The sequence below is a fragment of the Nannospalax galili genome, unplaced genomic scaffold (assembly GCF_000622305.1).
Source record: "Nannospalax galili isolate Female #2095 unplaced genomic scaffold, S.galili_v1.0 scaffold907, whole genome shotgun sequence".
In the NCBI taxonomy this organism is placed as follows: domain Eukaryota; kingdom Metazoa; phylum Chordata; class Mammalia; order Rodentia; family Spalacidae; genus Nannospalax; species Nannospalax galili.
In genome coordinates this window covers 1,427,642-1,450,723 of record NW_008357958.1, presented here as the reverse complement: position 1 = coordinate 1,450,723, position 23,082 = coordinate 1,427,642, and the positions used below count along the sequence as shown (strand labels likewise).

The 23,082-nt window shown below is 40.5% G+C and overlaps 1 protein-coding gene across 1 annotated transcript in view; it reads left to right on the top strand.

Annotated features, from left to right (window-relative positions):
• Nucleotides 1–14,651, top strand: part of Aggf1 (angiogenic factor with G-patch and FHA domains 1) — a 38,529-nt gene extending 23,878 nt beyond the window's left edge. Inside the window, exons 10-14 of the mRNA XM_008855991.3 lie at nt 1,432–1,597; nt 5,346–5,428; nt 8,053–8,180; nt 9,661–9,760; nt 12,533–14,651. Of these exons, the coding sequence (XP_008854213.1) occupies nt 1,432–1,597; nt 5,346–5,428; nt 8,053–8,180; nt 9,661–9,760; nt 12,533–12,733 (678 nt within the window). The 3' untranslated portion in view covers nt 12,734–14,651. The remainder of the gene's footprint in view (nt 1–1,431; nt 1,598–5,345; nt 5,429–8,052; nt 8,181–9,660; nt 9,761–12,532) is intronic.
• Nucleotides 14,652–23,082: the final 8,431 nt, after the last annotated feature.

The following is a 23,082-nucleotide window of genomic DNA, read 5'->3' as shown; positions in this document are numbered from 1 at the left end:
AGAATTAAAGGATTGGGGGGGGGGCTGGAGAGGTGGCTCAGTGGTTAACACTAGTTGTTCTTGCCGAAGACCCCAGTTTGAATCTCAGCACTCACATAGCAGCTAACAACTGTCCGTAACTCCAGTTCTAGGGGATCAGACAGCCTCTTCTGTCCTCCACGGGCATTGCATGACACGGGTGCACTTACCTACATGCAGGCAATACATGCATACACATAAAATAAAAATAATAAAGTTTTTTTTTTAAGTAGGGATTTCTTTAAAACAAGGGCTATGCCTGTCCAGAGAACATGTGTATCCCTAACCTGTAGCAAAGTCCTGATATGTAATAAGAAAATACTGGGAAGGAGTGGACAGAAGGGTGAAGGGAAGTGCATTAGTTCCATGTCTTGTTGCTGTGACAGAATACTCTGACAAAGAAACCTAAGGAAGGAAGGGTTTTTTGGCTTATAGTTCAAGAGAATAGTCCATTATGGTAAGGAGCACAAAGCAGGTGGGCACATTATGTTCAACTTGAGGAAGCAGAGGGAGGTGAATGCTAGCACTAAGTTCAATTTTTCCTTTTTATTCATTGCAGGACTCCAGCCCATGGAATGGTGCTGCCCATAGTTGAAAGGGTCTTGCAACCTCAAATAACCTAATGTAGGTAGTCCTCTCACAGGCATGCCCAGAGGCTTGTCTCCTTAGTGATTATAGATCTTGGCAAGTTGATAATCAATTAACCATCATAGGAAGCCTTACTCATTTTTTAAAAATGAAAAAGAAAACTGAATTAAGAGAAAAGCAAGGGCTGGAGAGATGGATCAGTGGGTAAGAATACTTGTGCAATCATGAGGACCAGAGTTCAAATCCCAGGGCCCATTTAACAAGCTGTGTATCCACAAGCATCTATGCTCCAAGGGATCCAGCACCCTCTTCTGGCCGCACATACATATGCAACACACACAGATTTTTTTTTAAAAGAGAGAAAAGAGGAAAAGATGCGCTTTATCACTTCTTAATATATCATCTCTCCTTTGATTATGTGTTTTGCTGATAGATTATTTCAGGTCCAGAATGGGGCATTTCTGGTGGGATTGGGCAAAGAAGGAGATAAGAAAATTCTTGGGTTTTGAGAAGACCAAAATTATAAGTAGCTCAATCCAGCTCTCTTCTCCATTTGTGCATCTTTGGGAGGGAATATTGTAGATTGAGCCTAGGACCTGGTGTATGGTAAGCACATATTCTGCCACTAAGCTACCTACAGCCCCTAGTGGAATATTTTTCATGGGCCATCCATCAAGTTGTCCAAGTGTGTGCACAGGTGTCTTATCTTGTTGAGAATCATTTCAAGTATTTTTCTCATTGTATTCAGACATCACCTATAGCAGATATAAAAAGCACCATATGTAACTACTTTGTGTTTCTGTTTTATTAAAAATTTCCCTCTAGCCCAAAACTAAATGTGATCCTTACGTCCTTGAACATGGTGATGAAGTGAAAATTGGGGAAACTGTGCTGTCCTTTCATATTCACCCTGGCAGTGAGACCTGTGATGGCTGTGAGCCAGGGCAGGTTAGAGCTCACCTTCGCCTTGATAAGAAAGATGAATCTTTCGGTATGTAAAACATATTAAGTATGGGTATAGTTGATACTTTTTAGAATACTTTCATTCACTAAGTGTTTAAAAATAGGTAGTGGCTTGTTCCCTCTCCACTACTGATCCATCCCCCAGCCTTCATAGCTCATTGGCATGAAGAGGACTGAGGTACACGAATCTACCAGCCTATCAATGCAGTAGTAATCGGAGATAAACACGTGTCAGTGTTTAGTGTCACAAGACTAAGAAATGACATATTAGGAATTTGATCCTAATAGATAATTGACTTTTCTGTGCATTAATTTGATGATGTAACAACATTGTTTTCTGACTAGAGGAAAGTTAGTAATTAGCTGTTTGTACTATTCCAGTTTAGTGGGCTTTTGCTGTGGTCTACAGTGGTAATTGACTATCCTCTAAGAGTAATTGTGCTTGAAACTGCTGAGAGTAAAGCTTTGGGGTTTGGTTTTGTTGACTTGTGGTGGAAGGGATTGAAGCCAGGGTTAGGCAAGGACTCTACCATTGAGTCCTTAGCCCTGTGGCTTTTTGGAAATTATACTTAATATTTCTGCATTTCAGCTTCTATTATAATAATAATTGAAAGTTGAGATACTAATTTTTCATTTGGTGACCATATACCATAAGTTTTGGGTTTTGGTTTGCTTGCCCAGTAGGTTTGCTTCCCCAAATGCTACTGTTCCCCAAATAATATGAAAGTTCCTGAAGAACTTTCATATTATTTATTTTAACTTCTGGTAATCTGAATGGGGTACCAGTACTATTAGGTTTTTTAAATTTAATTTTTAAAGTAATATTTTGTATTTAATTTTGAGAATTTCATACATGTATGCAGTGTATTTTGATCACCCCCTGTTCCTTGCCGCTCCCCCCTTAGGTCTCATACATACCACATATAACCCATCTCAACTTCATAATCACCTCTTCCTCCTCTTCCTGCCTCTCCTGCTGCTGCTGCTCCTCTCCTTTTTTTCTTTCCTTTTCAGTAACCCACTGAGTTCAATATTGGTGTATGTTTGTAAGGCCATTTACTGGAGCATGGAAAACCTAATCAGTGACCACATCCCCAAAGAAAAATGACTCTTCCCCCAGCAGCCATCAATTGCAAATGCACCTCCGGTGGGGTGAGGCCTCATGAGCCCCTCCCCTGTCCTTACTGGAATGTTGACTGAGTTGATCTTGTGCAAGTAACCATAGCTGCTGTGAGTTTATGAGTGCAACAGCTGTGTCATATGCGGAGGACATTTCACATCTTAGACGCTAGTACGTTCTTTCTGCCCATTTTCAGCAATGTTCCCTGAGCCTTAAGGGGAGGGATTGTTAATGTAGATGTCCCATTTAGGGCAGGACACTCAGAGTCACTTATTCTCAGCTCTTTGATCAGTTAGGAGTCTCTATATTAATTGCTGCCCACTGCCACTGCAAAAAGAAGTTTCTCTGACCAAGACTGAGAGTAACTCGGGTCTGTGTGTATAAACATAAATATTCAGAAGGCAATTTGACAGAATGACCATTAGTAAAACAATAATAGGTTCCCCTCTTGGATCTGTGACATCATTAGCCTGGACTTTTGATCAGGTTTACAATACGAGTCATTAATTCCCTCCTATGAAGCAGGTCACAAATCCAGTCAGAAAGGGGTTACTTCCATAATAGTTATGCCACTATTGCACCAGAGGATGTAACTTGCTGGGCAGATATATGCAGGATCCAGGGCTAAGTAAGACCATTGATGTCTTTTCTCCCCTAGAGGCCTGGGTAGCACCTTCTTCCAATGTAAAAGCTAGCTCACAGAGAGGAAATTTCACCTTCAATTCTGGATTGATTTCTCTATGTCTTCCAACCAAAGTGTGTGCTGTCTTCAACAATAGGGTATTACCTTGTACATGTGGATAGCTGAGAACAGTGGCAATAGCCTGTGCTGTTTGGGGGCCTCTAGTGCCTCCCTGACCAGTAATTCATAGAGTGGCATCCCATTGCTGGCATGGAAGTTTTCATTTAATAGCCTGTGTCTTCTGGAACAGTATTTTCCACACATGCAGGATTACCTCTATTCTATATATATATTTTTTAAATACACACACACACACACACACACACACACACACACACACACATATTAGCTTACAAAATAGTGAATTTTCAAAAGGCTTTTTCATATATCCTTAAGTTTGGTCAACCCATTCCCACCCTTTCATCTCCCTTATCCCCACTAAGCTTTTTTTTTTTCCCAATATATACTTTTACTGAATTTTTGTGGATTTCATACAATACATCTTAATAATATTTATCCCATACTGCTCCCCCCCCCATAGCCTGCTCACTGGCTTTCATGCATTCTGTCATATAGTTAAGGCCTATCGAGTCAAGTTTGTGCACTCAGATGTCCCTCTGTGTGAGTTCATCCACTGGAGCCTGTTCAGCCTGTCTAGCATCACTCCCTTAAAGAAGATAAACTCTCCCTCACCCAGCAGTGATCAGCTGCCAGTAGTTCCTCAGCTAAGGTTGGGACCTCCTGTCCACTTCCCCAGTTCTATGCTATGTTTTTGTCTGAGTTTGCGTGGGTCTTGCCTGTGCTGTCACCATTACTGTAAGTTCATATGAGTAAGTTCCCAGAAGCCTGGAAGACTGTTTCCTTATGCTCATGCACCTAAAAACCACCACCCTGGCTTTTTAAATCTTTCTGCTTCCTCGTCCACAATAGTCCCTGAGCCCTGGGTGGGTGAGGTTTAATATAGGAGTCCTGTCCAAGGACACACACTCTACAGGCACTTATTCACTGCACTTTGGCTGTTTGTAACCTTCTGTGTTCATTGCCCTCTGTTACATGAGGAAATTTTACTGATGAGACTTGAGAGATGCATTGGTATTCTCTCTGCCCCCTGTTCCACTATTTTCTGTGAGCCTTAGGTGTAGAGGTTCCATTGTAGATGTATCACTTGAGGATGGGCATCTCACAAACACTAATTCTCTGTGTGTTACCAGTTGTGGGACTCTGTAACAGTCTCTATCTGTTGCAAAAAGAAGCTTCATCAATGAAGAGGTGACAGGCATACTTGGCTGTCAATATAAGGATCCATATTTAGCATACAGTAAGAAATTACATTTGTCTAGGGATGTGACAGACAGAGTTTTCTACAGGCTCTATGACCTTTACAACCATGTATATTTGACTGTTTACAGTGCCACACATAAGTTTCCTCCCATTGAGCACACTTTAAGTCAGATTAGATAGCTGTTGATTACCCTTCAAGATAAACGTGCCACTACTACACCAATAGAGAGTTTTCTGTTCCAGTCGTTGTTCCCACTTAAACTCAACCTCCATTCTCCCCCTTCATTCATGTCATATATGACTTATTCTCTCCTCTCCCGAGTAAAGCTTCCACTACCCCAGTGGGCCCTTTCTGGCTTCCTGACATCTGTAGACACTTCAAATTAAACATACAAATTAAAAATTCAAAGATAGGATGCACATATGAGAGAGAACATGCAGTATTTGTCTTTATGGGCCTGGGTTACCTCACGCGGCATAGTGTGTTCTAGTTCCTGATGAATGGACAATGATAATGCAGTCCTTACACAGAATGGAATTTTATTCTACTGTAAACAAAATGAAATTATGAAACTTGCAGGAAAATGGGTGGAAATGTAAAATAATTATACTAAAATAACCTAGTATATTTTTCAGGTCAATATTAATTTTCTGACAAGTCTGTCAGATTGAAACTCACTTTTTTCTTCTTAGTTGGTCCAGCATTAACTAAGGAAGAAAAAGAGTTGGTAAGAAGAAAAGCATTAAAGAAAATACGTGTTAAGTATGGATTGCAGGTAAGGATGTTGAATATTGTTTCACATGTTAAATTGTATCTGTGATTGTGGATAAAAATGCTTTCAAGTATACTAAGTACATTATATATGGTAACATGCTATTTAACATAATTACTTATGTAATTTCTATAATTCTGGTCTTTATAGCCTAACAACTATTGAGGTTCGAGTTGAAATGGTAGTTCCTTACATTTAAATGGACATTCTGGTTTCCAGAAAACTTTCATTAATATACTGTAAATCCACTTTGGGGTGGAGGGGGACTGTACAAGAGCAGAGACAGAGAGGCTAGAGAGATGGCTTAGCAGTTAAGGGTGCTGGTTGCTCTTCCAGAGGACCTTGGTTCAATTTCCAGTACCTATATGGTGGTTAACAACTGTCCTAACTCTAGTTCCAGAGGATCTGATACTCTCTCTGGCCTTTGCAGGCATTGCACAATGCTGGTACACTTATATATATGCAGGCAAAACACTTCATACATATTATTAAAAAAAAAGCAACAACACACACAAGTGAGATACCGCTAAGCATTATTAGAATGGTGTAAAAAATTTGAAAGGACTCTACCAAACCTTGGAAAGATAAAGAAACTGGAGCTCGTACATTGCTGGTGGTAATGTAAAATGGCTCAGTTACTTTGGAAAACAATTTGATAATTTTTTTAACATTAAAGGGGGCTGGATTTGTAGCTCAGTGGTGAAGCAACTGCCTAGCATATGTGAGGCCTGGCCTGAATTTGATTCCTGCCCCCGCCCCTCTATACACAGAAACTTAAATATGCATCCACCATATGGTTCTGCCATTCCAATTTATGGTATTTGCATGAGAGAAATGCACACATATTTTGCTACAAAGACTGGTAAGTAAATGTGTATAAGTGCTTTTTTGGTAATACCTCCAAACTGGGGATTTTAGATGTCCATTAAATATGAATAAACAAACTGCTGTAGTCTTATAGTGGAATACTCTTTATCAATTAAAAAAAAAAAGTGAGGACCATTGATACCTGGATAGATCTCAAAATGAATGTGTTGAACAAAAGAAGCCAGTCAGATGAGAACATGCAATAATGCTTCCATTTGTGAAGCAAGTTCACTTTGTGCTGGTTTCTGGTTTGTCTGAGTGCAGTGAAGTATACTACATGCATAAAATGCCTATAGAGACCAGAAGAACGTACTGGGTCCCCTGGAACAGGAGTTACAGATGGTTGTTAGCCACCTGTGTGTGCTGGGAACTGAACATGGGTCCTCTGCAAGAGCAGCCTCTTAACCACTGAACCATTTCTCCAACCTGTCATAAAGCTTCTTAAAAAGTTGCTGTTGGGGCTGGAGAGAGAGAGCACAGTGGTTAAGAACACTGCTCTTGCAGAAGACCTGGATTCAAATCCCAGCACCCACATGGCAGCTAACAACTGTCCATAATTCCAGTTCTAGGTTATCCGACAGCTTCTTCTGTCCTCCATGGGCATTGCACGACACGGTTGCACTTACCTACATGCAGGCAACACATGATATACATAAAATAAAAATAATAAATAAAATATATTTTTTAAAAGTTTAATTGTATTATCTTTTGGAGGATAAAGTCACAAAGTAGGTGGTTCTGTTTTTCTTCTCTATTTAAAGTTAAAATTCTGTAAAAACTTCTGCAGTACTTGAATACTATCTGATCCTCAGCATCTCTACATGAATGAGTGACTTTTTCATGTAAAGATCAGCAGATAATAACAGTAGGAAGGTGACCTTCTGGATCCTTACCAGATTCTGCCTCTATGGCACTGCCATACCTGGGTGTGCCTTTATCCTTGAGCCTGCCATGCTGCATCAAAATGTTGTGTCTTTCCTGGGGCTTTAAAATTGTCTACATTCTACTACCTAATATGTAACTGAACACACACTATCCACTAAATACATGTTGGATAGTGAATTAGTCATATAAATGGAGTTTTATTGATGCTAAAAGCTGTTCTTACCAAGAGGACTATTTTCTAACTTTTAAGTGACTTTCTGTGTTTTTCCCTTCCTCTTGGAAGTATCGAACTATGTTAGAGTCTTTGAAATCCTTAGAGAAAGGAGGAAATTTTTTTCTCCCAATCCCAGGGTCTCTATATGTCTTCTAATGATTGTTTTTTATTATCACTATTGTTATTATTGATTACGTGTGTACATGCATGATGTATGTGTGTGCAAGTGTGCCATGGCATGCATGTAGAGGTCAGAGGACAACACCCTGTGAATTTGGTTCTCTTCTTCCACCTTTATATGGGTTCTGGGGATTGAACTCAGGTCACTAGGCCTACAGGGCAAGCACTTTTGCCCACTGAGCCATTGAATATTTTAGTTCATATGACAATATAATGCCACAACATTAAGTAAAAATACATTGAATTTTCACTGTGTTCTGTCATTTGTGTTTATTTTGTGTATAACTTGAAAAAAATACAAACATTTAAAAGAGAATAGAATAAAAGTAGCATATCTAATAACAGAAAACTTATAGCACCACTAGTTTTGTTAACTTGTATAAAGGCCACATTGATCTATATTTGCTAAGTATGGCAGGAGTACAGAAGCTACATTTTTGTTTGCTTTCTTTTTCTCAATCAATGGTTTGTGACTGTTAAGAATATAGACTATGAAGATGAAAAAGCCTTGAAGAATCCAAAATATAAAGATAGAGCTGGAAAGCGCAGGGAGCAGGTTGGAAGTGAAGGAACATTCCAAAGAGATGATGCCCCTGCATCTGTTCACTCGTGAGTATTGAACAACTCTGCTTGAGACAGTGTTGGTTGTATGATTACACCACAGCGTAGTCTGACTCACAGGGCAGTGCATTCTGGTAGGCAGCCTTTAAAGGGACAGTCAGATCAAGATGGAAATTCTGTCTATTTGCTCTTACTACTTAGCATGTCGTTATTCCCCAGATGCACACATACTTAAACACACACTGTGCGTAGATAGGTAGCACTCTAGACACTTTATGGTGTCAGCTCCCTTTTGCATACTGGACAACTAGAAGCTATTGTTGTTATGGACTGTGTTTTTTGTTGATATTTGTTTTCACAATTACTTTTAACACTCAAGTACTTTTGTTTTATTTGTTTTAAAATACTTGTTTTTCTTCGATGTAGTTTTTTTCTCTTGGTAAAGAAAGTGATTTTTGAGGCCTATAATAGAACTGTACTTATTCATTAAATTAGAATTAAATTCATTCTAGGTTGAGCCAGTTTGACTCTGTCATGCAGAATTGCTAATTAGAAAGTTTTGATTCTCATAATTCATTGGTTCTAAGCTGTACTACATGTGATAGTTTTAGTTTTATAATTACAAATGATAGTAATTTTCTTATGGTGCATAGAACGGAGCATCTTACTATTCATGGAGTCAGATTTGATGAATTACAGTGTTAAGGTTAGATGCAGTGAGCAGAGTGACATACTTTTATTTATTTAGTTCCTGTTTATTATGTTCCTGAAGAACATAATATGAAGAATATGAAGATTACATTAGATATAAATTAGAGGGCAGAAAATAAATGAAGCACATTGGTCTGTTTTACTTGGTTGTTCAAAGAAGTTAAAAGTGCATATTTATACACTAAAAAGATAATGAAAATAGAAATGTAAACCACTCTTGTGTTAGAATGTAAAATCATAGTACAGAATGTAATAGTCAATGAGAGCTTTGTTTCACCTGCTTTGCTTTCTTTATTGGTACATACAGTTACAGAAAGGTACGCCAATGCTGAGTGTTCATTCAGTGACACTGTAAGATTCACATATTCAGTACACAAGTAACCCCTTAAACCCACACTCCTTTGACCCTGTGCTATTACTGTCCTGTTTTCTATCCTTAAATTTTTTTTTCACTTATTTCAAAATTTTAAGTAAATGAAACAGCACAGTATTTACTTTGTGCCTCTGTTCTTTCTGTCCTATGTGACTTTTTTAGCTAAAGCTTATTTTTGTGACCATAGAATTTATTTCGTGAACAGTTTCAATATGTGCAGACATCTGGATTGTAAGTTGTCATTAGCTTTTCTGGAATGACTTTTTGTGTGTATTTGGTGATCATCTTTCTGTTAAGTAGCATATATAATGTAGAATTTGTATCTTCAGCTTTATGAAGTAATGCCAGTTTTGTAAAGTATCTGTACTGATTACTTTTAACTCATAGTTCATTATACATGTGGCCTGAAGAGTCTTTGTAAGTCATCTTCATTTTCCTTTAAAGTGAAATTACAGATAGCAACAAAGGTCGGAAGATGTTGGAGAAAATGGGTTGGAGAAAAGGCGAGGGCCTGGGAAAGGATGGTGGAGGCATGAAAACGCCGGTAAGACTTGTGTTCTCTTTCATTCATAACTCTTAAGTAGACGTGGACTGTGTCGTGCTGTGCCAGGCATTTCTCTGTATGCTGAGGATATAGTAGCAGCCCCAGGTTAGTCTCAGCTAACAAATGTGGGTTTTGTGCTTTGGAATAGCCCTGTTTAGAATTTTTTTTATTTTTTTAACATCAAAGCTATTAAAGTACTATTTCCTGAATCGAGGTTTTCTTGTGCTTTTTAGTTTTATGTGTGTGGTTGGTTTTTTTGTTTTGTTTTGTTTTTTATTTTGCCACATTGGGTATTAAACCTAGGGTGTTGCACATGTGAGACAAGCACAGTATTGCTGAACTATACCCTCAGACCTGTAAAGATTCTTAGCAACATTCTTACTATGTCTGGGGCTGAGCAACATTTCAGGAACAGTTAGTGTTAGTTTACAGATAGGCAGGTTTTGTATTACCTGAAGAATATCTTATGTTCAAGAATCAGAACAATTTTATATAAAATATGGAGACTAATTTCTGGAAAACACTGTAGTAGTTAAGTTCTATAGTCCCATGTTTGAGGGGAAGTAACAATTGTCTTTCACCAAAAAAAAGTTATGAGATAACCTGACAATAGAACTTTCAAAGTACTTAGTATTCAATGAAATGGTTGAATCAGTGTAAATTTAATACCAATTTTCCTCACTTTCATTGAGATATGATGGACAAAATATTTCTATGTTAGACTTACAGTATATATGTGCTCTATCACTGTGTTTTGGGGCACATTTGAAGTTAAATTTCTTATGTGAAACTGAGGATAAGAACCCTTTTTCAAGGGTGTCCTGAAGATAAAACTCCTAAGCATGGTATACCTTATATAAGGTGCTCAGTCACTGGTTGCTTCTCAAAATTACAAGTAACATTCATCTGTTAGGAAAATAAACAGGTTCTCTTCATGACTCTCTGTGTATACTTGTGTATATGTGCCCGTACACATTTCTGCTAGTGGAACTCAGGGCTTTGTACACAGCTATGCAAACAGTCTGAAGTTGAGTGATTTCCCTAGACCTTCTTTATACTGTTTAGTGCTTAGTCTTGTAGTCTACTTGAGTGAAGCCTGGGCAGGAGGTTTAAATATGGGCATGACCTTTATTTCTGTTTAGAATGGGAATGACCTATTCTGCACTATTTGGGTGTGTCCATCCTGTGGCCTGTGGGCTGCATGTTGCCTAGGATAGCTATGAATATGGCCCAACAGAAAATCATAAACTTACTACACTTGATCTTAGCCAAAAGGCCAAGAAGCGATAAAAAAATCATAAACTTACTTAAAACATAAATAAGATTTAAAAAATATTTCTATTGATTCTTGGAGAACTTCCTATAGTGTACTTTGATCATATTCAGACCTCCACCTTACTACCACTACCCCTGACTCCATGACCTCTTTATTTTTTTAAAGGCCTATGAGAATAATTCACGTTCCCCAAATGCTCTTGAGTGTAGGTTCATCCCTGGTTAGCCTATCTGGCATCACACCCTTAAAGGAAAACTGACTCCCTTTCCCAGCAGCTATCAATTGGCAATAATTCCTAGGCTTGGACTGGGGTTTCTTGCCTACCTCCCCCATCCATGCTGGGTTTTTGTCTGGCTTGGGCTTGAGCAGGTCTTGTGCATGCTGTCACAAACACTATGGGTTCATGTGTGCAACTGCCCTGTGGTATGCGGACAACAGTTTCCTTGTATTCATCTACCACCTCTGGCTCTTACAGTCTGTCTACTCCCTCTTCTGCAGTAATCCTGAGACTTGGGAGGAAAGGGTATGATATAGGTATCCCATTTAGAGTTGAACACTGTGCAGTCTCTTATTCTTTGCATGTTGTCTAGTTGTGGGTCTCTGTGGTGATTGCCATCTGCTGCATGAAGAAGCTTCTTGTTGAGAGTTGAGAGATGCACTAATTTATGGGTATAACAAGTCATTAGGAGTCAGTTTAATACTATGTCTCTTTAGTGGAATAATAGTAGTAGGTTCTCCTAGCCTGTGACCTATCTAGCCAAAGGTTCTTAGCCCTCATAACAGTGCCAGGTACGGGCTCAGTCTTGTGATGCAGGCCTTAATTCCCATCAGAAGAACATTTTCTGATTACTCCCATAACATTCATGCCATAATTGTACCAGAGAAGTTGTAGGTTTTTGGTTTTGTTTTTTTCATTAAAAAAAATATTTTACTGATTTATTTTGTGTGTATGCGTGTATTGCCTGGGTAAGTGCACCCATGTCATGCAATGCCCATGGACAGAAGAGACTGTCGGATCCCCTGGAACTGGAGTTACAGTTGTTGGCTGCCATGTGGGTGCTGGGATTCGAACCTGGGTCTTCTGCAAGAACAGTCAGTGTTCTTAACCACTGAGCCATCTCTCCAGCCCTCATTTTTTTCATTTTCTAAAAAACTCTATTGTACAATTTTAAGAGTATGAACTTTGTTGATGAGACCATCTGTCATAGTTAAAAAGATTGAACATACCTAAAGGTTTAGTGATTGCTATTTAAGGAGCATTTCATTTTTTGTAGAGTCAGCTGTGCTTAAGATTGGCAAGACAATGCAAAAACACTTTGAAAGTCCATGGACAGTAGTACTTGTATTCCTGTATGTATTTGATGTATGTGACTTTTTTTTTTTCCCCATCAGTCTTTACTAAGTCAAAGAATTATAATCAGAGTATCAAGTTAGACACAGTGGATTTCAGTGTGTTTAGGTTCTAAAATAATTCCTCTGTTTAACTTTTGGTAAAGATCCAGCTTCAGCTTCGACGAACACACGCGGGCTTGGGGACAGAGAAACCATCCTCAATTGATGATGTCCACCTTCTCCAGAACAAGAGCAAAAAAAACTGGGACAAAGCACGGGAGAGGTTTGCTGAAAATTTCCCAGAAACTAAACCTCCAAAAGATACATCAGGGACCACGCCTTGGGTGAAAGGGACTGTGGAATGATGGACAGTCACAGAAATGACTGGAGCTTTTTTAAAAAACAAAAAAGAGTTTAAAACTCTTATTTTATTACAGAAATTATTGTCCCTAAAAGAGAAACAGGTAGGAACTCTGTTAAAATAATCCTGTCTTGCTTCAGAAATGTCTAATAAAGTATGGATTGCAGCTTTTAGAGAGTGTTTCTTAGACCAGTGAGCAGTAACTAGATGAAGGCAGTCAGTGGCTCACGTTGGCACTGATGGAGCTTGTCAAATGCTTGTTATTTGATCTTGTCATTTATATCACCCATCGAGAGGACAACTAGCCATGTAAGCAAAATTCAGATAGCCACTAATGACTTAAATGTACGTTTGTCCTGTCTCTATATATTCCTTATTATAAGATGCACAGAAAAAAACATCAAAAGTTTATAAAAATAATTCTATGTGTATACTTGTTTATACCTTTTAGAATTTAGATTTTTTTTTTAAGTCAAGAAACTATGAATAGTGGTATATAAATTTTATTAACCTTGAAATAACTGAAGTAATAATGAAGAACTGATGAGCAGGTGATATGTTGTAGAAAATTAGTCTCATACTGTTTTCTTCTGTGAAGAATCTGTTGATTTATACTAGATATCCAGCATTTGTCTTTGGTCTGTTTCCTAGCTGATGAGATACTTAGATATGGACAACAGGTTCAGTACTGGCATATTCATGTGCTGGCATTTGTAGTTTTAATAAATACCATTGCAGGCAATGGAGTTGGTCCAGAGAAATCTAATGTCTAGTGCAGACAGATTACCTAGCCAAAGCCTCAAAATATTTATTGAAATGTTCTTAATGCAATAAAAAATCATTTTAGCATTTAAAAGACTTGATTCCTTGAACTAGTGATTTAAACATATTGATGTTCTTTGAATTTGCAACCAGCCAGATTGTCCACTTTGAATTGGCATCCAGTGGCAGGAGAAAAATCTACAGGGAGCAAGTGTCCCAGTTACCACTGGATTTTTTTCTTTTCTGACAACTATTCACTGGAAAATTGACACTGGAATTGACCCTTTTCTGACAGTAAATATAAGCTACAGCTCTTCTATCTTATAAAGAAATGCCTTCAAGATTTAAATAAGGGCAGAAAATTCTGACAATGAAAACTATCCAGTAGCAGAAATAATTCAGAATGAATGGTTACCTAGTAGAACTTACAGTCTACACAGCACAAAGAAATTAAGAGGAAAGAGAGTGGGGCTGAGAAGTTAGTTAGTACTAAAGGGGAGAGATAGGATCAAACAAAATCAAGTCCCTAGAGGGTGAGGATGGGATAATTAGGCCCTGGGGGAACTTCTAACTTGTGTGTGTACACACACACACACACACACACACACACACACACATATACACACATATATTTGACTTGGAGGCAGGAATGCCTTGCATTATTTTCTCTAAAATAGGAAAAAAATTGCAGGCTGGTACTGCTGTCCTGAAGAGATAACTGCAGAAGACCTTTGAAATGAGCTTTGCTTCTGGTAGCTCTCACTCACTTGGTTAGTATAATGACTGTAGTAGTCTCATTTTTATTCTACTTTGGGGAAAATGATTTTCATAGGCTTTTTTTTTGCTAAGAAAATGGAAAACTAGAAAATTGTGGTAAAAATTGAAATATGTGTTGTACTTGCATTTTAACACCCTTTGCAGATCTAAAGTCTCAGGGCTACACTATGTAGTATTAATGTACTGACTAATGTCTGGGTCTGCCTCCTTCTGGAAAAGAAGAACTTGATCTCACTTGTCTCTGTCAAACAACGAGAAAATGTATGTATAACCACTTGGTAAACTGTAAAGTAGTACATGTGTGAGCTTCTGTTTGTTTAGAAGCAGAAAAGTGAGCTATGTACAATTTGAATTATGCATAAAACTGTTTTACATGTAACATTTTGAGTAGCAGTTTTTTTTTTAAACATGGTGTTAATTTGCTAATTTATATAGTAGCTTATAAGTGCTTGGTTTAAATAGAATTACAAGTTGCTGAATTTTAAGAAATTTACCATCTTATTTTTGGCCAGAACATGAGAAATTTGCAAAATTGGGAACTTGAAGAAACCATCCAGTTTAACAGAAATCATTTTCTGATCCTCAAAGAGAACCGAGTCAGGTGTGGTTGCTCAGATCTTTAATCCCAGCACTTAGGAGGCAGAGACAGGCAGATCTCTGTGAGATCAAGACCAGCCTGGTCTACATAGTGAGTTCCAGGCCAATTGGAGCTACAGGGAGACTCTGTCTCAAAAAAACGGAAAAAAAAAATGAATTTTTTTTTTCTGCTTTTGAAACAGGGTTTAGTTCCAGTGATTCCTTTTTTTTCTGATTTTGAACTTGAGATTGCTTCACTCAAATGAAAAGCCTTCTGGTTTTCCATAGGAAAGACCATTTATTAATTTGGCGTGTTTCCCAAGAGCAGGTAGAAGGCAGATATCCCAAACCAAGGAAAGCAGAAGGTAGGAGAAATTCTGTCCAGAGATGTCCTACAAAGTTGTGGGATGGAGGGCTGTGTGCAGCAGGGCGCCCAGGAGCAGTTTGGGAGCCAGCCCCTAACGGTGTTTCTGCTCTGAGTCTTGGACTCAGCATTTCAGTTCACTGTTTGAAACTTTCAAGTGGAATGCCATGGAGTTCCTCAGAGTGAGATGGCATTTCTGTGTGCACCTGTGTATCAGCACCAGGTTTTTGATTTTGCCTCCTTGCTTTGTCTTAGTGTTGGCTTGTGGCCTTGTAGTTGCAGAGTGACTTGTGGAACTCTGACCATCGGAGTCATGTCTTAAAACAGGAAGAAAGGTGTAAGGGTGGAAGAGTGGCGCTCAGTGCCACTTCTCTTTGGAAAGTACTGTGCCCACTGAGCTGCACCTCCAACCCAAGAAATACATTTCCTCACAGTGTCACGAAGGACATAAGTATATGAATACATAGCACAGTAGCAGTTGTTTTCTTCTTTTCCTCCCTCCCTCCCTCCTGTTTGCATCAGCGTCTTTCTGTCCTGCTGTCTTGAAATTGTCTTACTACCTTAGCCTCCCAGATGGTGGGGTTATAGATGCTTACTCCCATGCTCAGTATGGCATAAACTTTATATCCTACAAGTTCATGAGCAGTTAAAAAATTGTTTTGTTTTTATTTTATTTATATATTGCCTGCATGTTTGGTGCACCTGGATCATGCAATGCCCACAGAGGCCAGAAGAGGGCATCAGATCCCCTGGAATTGGAGTTAGGGACAGTTGTTAGTCACCATGTAGATGCTGGGAACTGAGCCCAATCCTCTGCAAGAGCAGCCAGTGCTCTTAACTACTGAACCATCTCTCCAGTCTTGAACACTTACTTTTCAAATCACTGATTCTTAGCACTAAATCCTACTATGGCCTGTGATTAGATTTTCAAACTGTTTCACAGATAGTGACATGACATTGTTTTAGAGGCTACAACTGTGTTTCTGTGTCTGTGTGGTGGTTGAAAAGTTCTCCAAAGAGGTTCCAGTCCTCATACCTCTAAGTCTACATTGATCTGTTTTATGTTTACGATAGTTTTCTTGTCATTTTTGTTTTGAGACGGGGTCTAACCCTCTACGCCAGGCTGATTGCAAACTCATAACAGTCCTCCTGCCTCAGGCTGCTGAATGGTACAATTACAGACAAAAGCCATCATGTCCAGCCCCAATAGGTTTCCCATGAAGAAAAGGTTATTGCATAAAAATAGAGGGTGGGAACAAGCCCTTTACTGTAGCTGTTCTTACATACCATGTTAAGAAGTTCTGAGGTAATAAGGATTTCACTGAAGGATTTGTTTATGTATGTGTTAATGCAGGGTCTGGCACCTGCTTGCACAAATATTCTACCACTGAGCTACGCCCCAGTCCCTAGTAAAGAATTTTAAGCAGGGAAGAGCTTTCACTGGATTGCCTTTAGCAAGAAGGATAACTGGTTGGGTAAAGGGAGGAGAGTAGGGGCTGGAGACCTTGAGATTCACTTCGTATAGCAAATACTGAGTCTACAGCAAGTGCTGCAGTGCTAGAAGACAGGAAACCTTGTTTTTCACTAAAGATTAATGTTTGGCAGGTCCTTGGTAAACTTTGTGGCAGGAATGCAGTGCACCTTAGTTGTAGGTCAGGGACTGCACTAGGCACTTAGCATCTATTCTTGACTCCTAACTCTTATGAATTAGAAACAGAGGTTTTAGAGGTTCTTGGGGCTGGAAAAATGGCTCAGAGGTTAAGAACACTAGTGGTTCTTGTAGAAGACCCAGGTTCGAATCCCAGCACTCACACGGCAGCTACCAACTGTCCGTAACTCCAGTTCCAGGGGATCTGATGGCCTCTTCTGTCCTCTGTGGGCATTGCATGACATGGGTGCACTTACCTACATGCAGGCACAACACTCATACACATAAAATAAAAATAATAAAATATTTTTAGAGTTTCTTAATGGGGTTGGAGAGCTCTCTCAGTGATTAAGAGCACTGTTTGCTTATTCAGAGGACCGGGATTCGATTCCCAGCACCCACATGGCAGCTAACAACCATCTGTAACTCCAGTTCTAGGGGATCCGATACCTTCTTCTGACTTCCGAGGGCACTGCATGATACAGGTGCACTGTATGTGTGTAAATACATGCAGGCAATACATTCATACACTTAAGATAAAAATGATAAAATATTTTTTAGAAAAAAGATTCTTATTTGGATGGAGTTCAGTAATAGAGTCCCCAGTACTGCTGACATTGAAAAAGAAGGGAGGAGGTATTTTGATCAAGGTCTAAAGGCCTGTTTGCCAGAAGTGACAGTGACAGCAATCAGCTGGCTGAGGGTTCTTTTGCTTCATCTGGGTAGAATCTTGGGGATGGAAGCAGCAAAATCAGCTCAAGTGCTGGTCTCCAACAGTGTTCTTTTTCCCTTGTGATAGCAGTGAGCCTCCACAGTAGGCAAGCAGAAAGTGTCAAGTGGAACCATCTAGTGTTACAGTCCTAGTGCACACCTCCTTATCAGGACCCCTGGCCCCAAAGAAATGACAGCTGCCTAGAACTATTCTGGCCGTCAAAGTCTGCAGGTTCTCTTCTCTGACTCCTAGCCTTTCATCCTTTAGCCTCAGCTCTCCACCCTTGGCTTCTCTCTCTATAGCCTCTTCCCTTCCTCTTCTGCCTACTTTCAAACTGTTCTGCTGCTGCTTCTTCACCTGCCAGGCTTCAAATGTTGATCTCTGTAAGTCTCACAACTCAGCCCCTGGTGAGCCCTACTAGGGAGCCTGCCTTGCAGGGATTACACTTGCTTGGGAGCCAGGGTGCAAGCCAGGTTCCTCATTGTGCTATATGGGAGCCAAGTGCCCCTCTGGCCAAGGTGGAAATAGTGGCAGGGTTATCTAGAGTTCATCCAGGCTTGAGATAGCAAAACATTTGTTACAGACTGTTTCCAGTGGCCTGTCTGGGGCCATATCACCACCAGGACATGACCGATTGCTGCCTCTTCAGCTGCTGAGCTTGCTGCTTTCACAGCCTGGCTGGCCACTGCTCAGCTGTCACTGCCACTGCAGCCGGAGCCAGGCAGCCAGCTGAAATCTTGCACTAGTTGTCCCAAGGCACCTGTGAAACATTGAAAGTGGCAGGTGCTGGCAAAGGAGGGTGTCCGTCCATTTGACCGTTAGAATGATAGTCCTTTCGCTCAAAGCAGCTAGGGCAGCAAAGGAGAGTCCAACTGCCCTATCTGGGGCCAGCAAGATAGCTTGGTAAATAAAGGCACTTGCCACCAAGTCTGAAGACCTGAGTTCCATCCCTGGGACCCACATGGTGGAAAGAGAGAACCAATTCCCTCCTACTAGTTGCCCTGTGACCGCTACTCAATGTACCATGGCACACTTGCGCAGGCATGCCCACATGTAAATAAATAATTGTTATAATTAAGGAAAAAACCATTCAAATTGTCCCATCCCTAACATCTTTGCTTATTTTCAGGAAAGTGGAATATCAGAGATGCTTACAATAAGAACTTAAGAATGCATAACTAACATAGGTAGTGACTTTTACAGATTTTTAAAAATTTTTTAAATGTTTATTTTTTATGTGTATGAGTGCATTGCCTGCATGTATGTAAGTGTACCCATGATGTGCAAAGCCCACAGAGGTCAGAAGAGGGTGTCTGACTCCCCTGGAACTGGAGTTACAAGCCCACAATGTGGGTACTGGAACTTGAACCCAGGTCTTCTGCCAGAACAGCCAGTGCTCTTAACCACTGAACCATCTCTCCAACTTTTACAGATTAAAAAAAAAATTTTTTTTTATGTGTACGAGTGTATTGCCTGCATGTAAGTGAGTGCACTCATGTCATGCAATGCCGTGGAGGTCAGAAGAGGACTTCGGATTCCCCTGGAAATGAAGTTAAGGACAGTTCGCAGCCACCACGTGGGTGCTGGGAATCGAACCTGGGTCCTCTGCAAGAGCAGTCAGTGCTCTTAACCGCTGAGCCATCTCTCCTAATGTTTCATTTATTATTTTATTTTATGTGTATGAGTGTATTGCCTGCATGTATGTATGAGTGTACCCATGTTGTACAGTGCTTTGGAGGTCAGAAGAGGGCATTGGATTCCCCTGGAACTGGAGTTAAGGATGGTTTGTAGCCACCATGTGGGTGCTGGGAATTGAACCCAGGTCCTCTGCAAGAGCAGTCAGCGCTCTTAACCACTGAGTCATCTCTCCAGCTCTGACTTTTACAGATTTTAACAGTGCTTAAGCACCTGCACAGTACTCTGGAGAGAGGTTTCGGCCTCATCAGTCTGCAGAGCTGGGGGCTGCAGTCTTTGCTCTTCATCCCCTGGGATGGTGAGGAGCACCAGCTGAAGAGTGACTGGGTTCAGATTACAGCTCCACTATGCAGCCGAATGACCTGGACAAGTGTATTCAAGCTCTGTGCCTCAGGATTTCCATGGAGTTACTGGGATGAATCAATGAGATAGGCCTAAGTGACACTGCATAATAAACCCTCATGTATCAGTGGGTATTAGTTCTGTTCCCATCTGTGCTTCTAGAAGGGACCCAGGCCTGCTGACACTGAGATCCATTTCAGACTTTGAAGAACTCCTAAGTCAAATTTGTTGTTTTACGTAACTAAAATGTGACACTAGCAATAGGTCAAAGTCAGCCTTGCCTTCCTCTGAGAGAAAGCTGTCAGGCCTGCCCTCATAGCAGAGCTCATAGGTGGGAATAGCCAGCACCAACATCAGCCTCAAGTTAGCAAAGCACATGATCCCCCAGCGCTGCCAGCCAGATGAGCTGGAGGAGAGGCCTGGGGAAGCTGTCGAGCTGCAGCTGTGAGCAGACCCACCTCCTGAGGCTCTCCAGGGAATGGCAAGTAGGATGGAGATGTCGTTATTGATACCAGGGAGGATTAGAAGTGGGATTAGGAAAGACATCTATCCGCTTTGTTCCCTAAGTGAAAGGCAGTAGATGTAGACAAGAAGACTTGAGTTAGGAACTGGGGGCCTTAAAGCATAAAGGAATAAGATTGGTAGGTGAGACAGTGGAAAACGACAGGAGATACTGCAGATCCTTAGAAGCCTCAAGGAGGGGATTCAACAGGACTTTAGAAAATGAACCATCTAGAGATATGGGGAGACCTAGTAGGCCAACCATGACTCTCAGTTCCTCCTGGGTGCTGGGGAGTTACTAGAGGGAACTCGATATGAGACTTCAGATACTTATATTTCCACAGCATGCACTAATCCAGCAAACAGCCATAAAGTGCTTAGCACAAGCCAGGTGCTATTCTAGACTAGGGATACCACAGTGAACAAGTTATACAGAAACAACCCAAAGCCTCCATGGAGCCTGCATTTACTCTTAGGTAATATTGGCAGAATGCAAAGGCCAGTGATGCAGAAAATCCTGGTCACTCCATAGAGGCTTTACAAAAGATCCCAAGTAGTTATTCATTTCCAAGTTTTTTTTAAAATATGTATGAGTGTATTGTCTGCATGTATGTGAGTGCACCTATGTTGTGCAAGGTGGTCAGAAGAAGCCGTCAGATCCTCCTGGAACTGGAGGTAGGGACAGTTCATAGCCACGATGTGGGTGCTGGGAATCGAACCTGGGTCCTCTGCAAGAGCAGTCAGTGTTCTTAAGCACTGTGCCATCTCTCCAGCCCTCATTTCCGAGTTTTAAAGTCAGAATTCTTGGGGTTGACAGGGGCGGAAGATGGGTTTCTATTCTTTTTTTAATGTTTTCAGATCTGTCTTTAAATCAGACCTATTTAAGGGAATTTTATGAACTGTTTTCAACTATTTTTAGCCACCTTTTTGAGGGTTTGGGACTTGTAGGCATCAGTAGAGCCTTTTCAGTTTGATGTCTCTCCAGTAACCACCAGAGAACAGTAGTTACAGCTCAGACATTCAGGTTGTGCCCTTCTAAATCTGATAGCAGATTATGGAAGTACAAAAAAAAAAAAAAAAGGAAAAAAATAAAAAAAAAAAAAAAAAAGAGAAAAAAATTAAAAAAAAAAAAAAAAGACCCCAACCCAACCATCAGTTAGGCTGATGGACACTGATGTTGATGAAGAACATGTAACTGAAACAGTCCCTGAGGCGGAAGAGCAGGTGTGGGGGAAGGCTCCTGTGCAAGGACAGAACAGTATCCCCACCTGCTCAGGAAGAATGGACATTCTGGAAGTTCTGTGGAGAGCCAGCTTTTCTCATGTGTGTTAAAATGCCAGTGGCAGGGCTGGAGAGATGGTTTAGCAGTTAAGAGCAGTGGCTGCTCTTGTAGAGGACTCGGGTTCAATTCCCAGCACTCACATGGCAGCTAACAACTGTCCATAACTCCAGTTCCAGGGGATCTGACGGCCTCTTCTGTCCTCTGCGGGCATTGCACAACACGGGTGCACTTACCTACATGCAGGCAATACACACACGTATAATAAAAATAATAAAATATTTTTTAAAAATGTCAGTGGCTGGGCATGGTGGTGCACACCTTTAATCCCAGCACTTGGGAAGCAGAGGCAGGCGGATCTTTGTGAGTTCAAGGCTAGCCCGGTCTACATAGTGAGTTCAAGTCAGCTGGGGATCCAGGGGGACCCTGTCTCAAAAAAAAAAAAAAAAAAAAAAAAAATGTCAGTGGCATAGGATAGCATTGCCCAGCAAGCAGAAGACAGGGAGAAGTTGGTAGAAGGCTATTAAATGTGTTCGAACATGTGACAATGTATCGCTTAGCTTCCAGTTACCAGCAGACTCTGACATTAGGAAGGTCGCCAGCTCATTCACCTCAGCATTACTTAACTTGACCCAAAGCCTATGAGAATACATTCTGGAAGAAGGAAGCTTATTACCATGTAATGTTTTTCCTTAAAGCCTCATTTGAATACTATGAAAGCTGATTTCAGAAATGTCATAATTAAAATTTTCATAAAGGAAACATTTACTACTATTTAAATGCATAATGGCTCCCAGTGCACACATCATAAACCAACTAAAATGGGCTTTAATCTCTCCTGTGACCATGCTGCTTTTACTTAGCCCTAAGGTACAGTGCTGTCAGACCAACTTATTAGCCACACAAAAATAATTATGGCTTTTTTATAATCTCACCTTATTAATCAGAAATATTAACCTGGCTAATCATGTGATATAGTCACAGGGCTTTGAGTAACTGGTGGCTATTTTTAAACAGGGAACCGTTCCTGAAAAGATGAGTATCTGCTAACTTAAGGATGCCTTATAGAATATGCTGGAGACTCTGAGGCCACTCCAAAAGAGGAGTTCAGAGGAACTTTTCTGTATGCTCTTCCAGTGACAACTCTGAAGGGACAGCCACCTTGGATGGGTGGCTTTTTATGTAGTCACTTCTAAGCCTTGTCACAAGATCCAGTAATCACAAGAAATACTGAGTTTTGACTTGGAGTAGCCCATCTGGTGCTGGGAAGGAGAATGACTTGGCAGACATCTCTGTGGCTTGTGTTTGTCTGTTCTCAGGGACCCTCCCAGGGAGCCTGTCCTTTCTGGAGTCCTTAGGACTGGTTTTGAGCTTGAGTAAGAAGTAGAAGTCTATCTAGAAGACTCCCAAATTGCATAACTCTTGTCTCTAAGGGGAAAAGGAAGTCCTTGAATCATACTCCATTTGCCTTACCCTGTGTCCCTGTTCAGCATGGAAGAAGCCAGAGCAGCCTGCGTCCCTATTCCCTATTGGCAATTTGGGTAATCCCTTCAGAGGATGGCATGATAAGAATAGGAGGTATGAATTGGCTAGGCAATTAGGGTAAAAAAGACCCCCGCCCCCAAAAGCAGCCAGTTTCTTGGCTAAAAGTCAAAATGTCCTTGGGCCTCTTAGCAACATACTGTGTTACAAAGGCC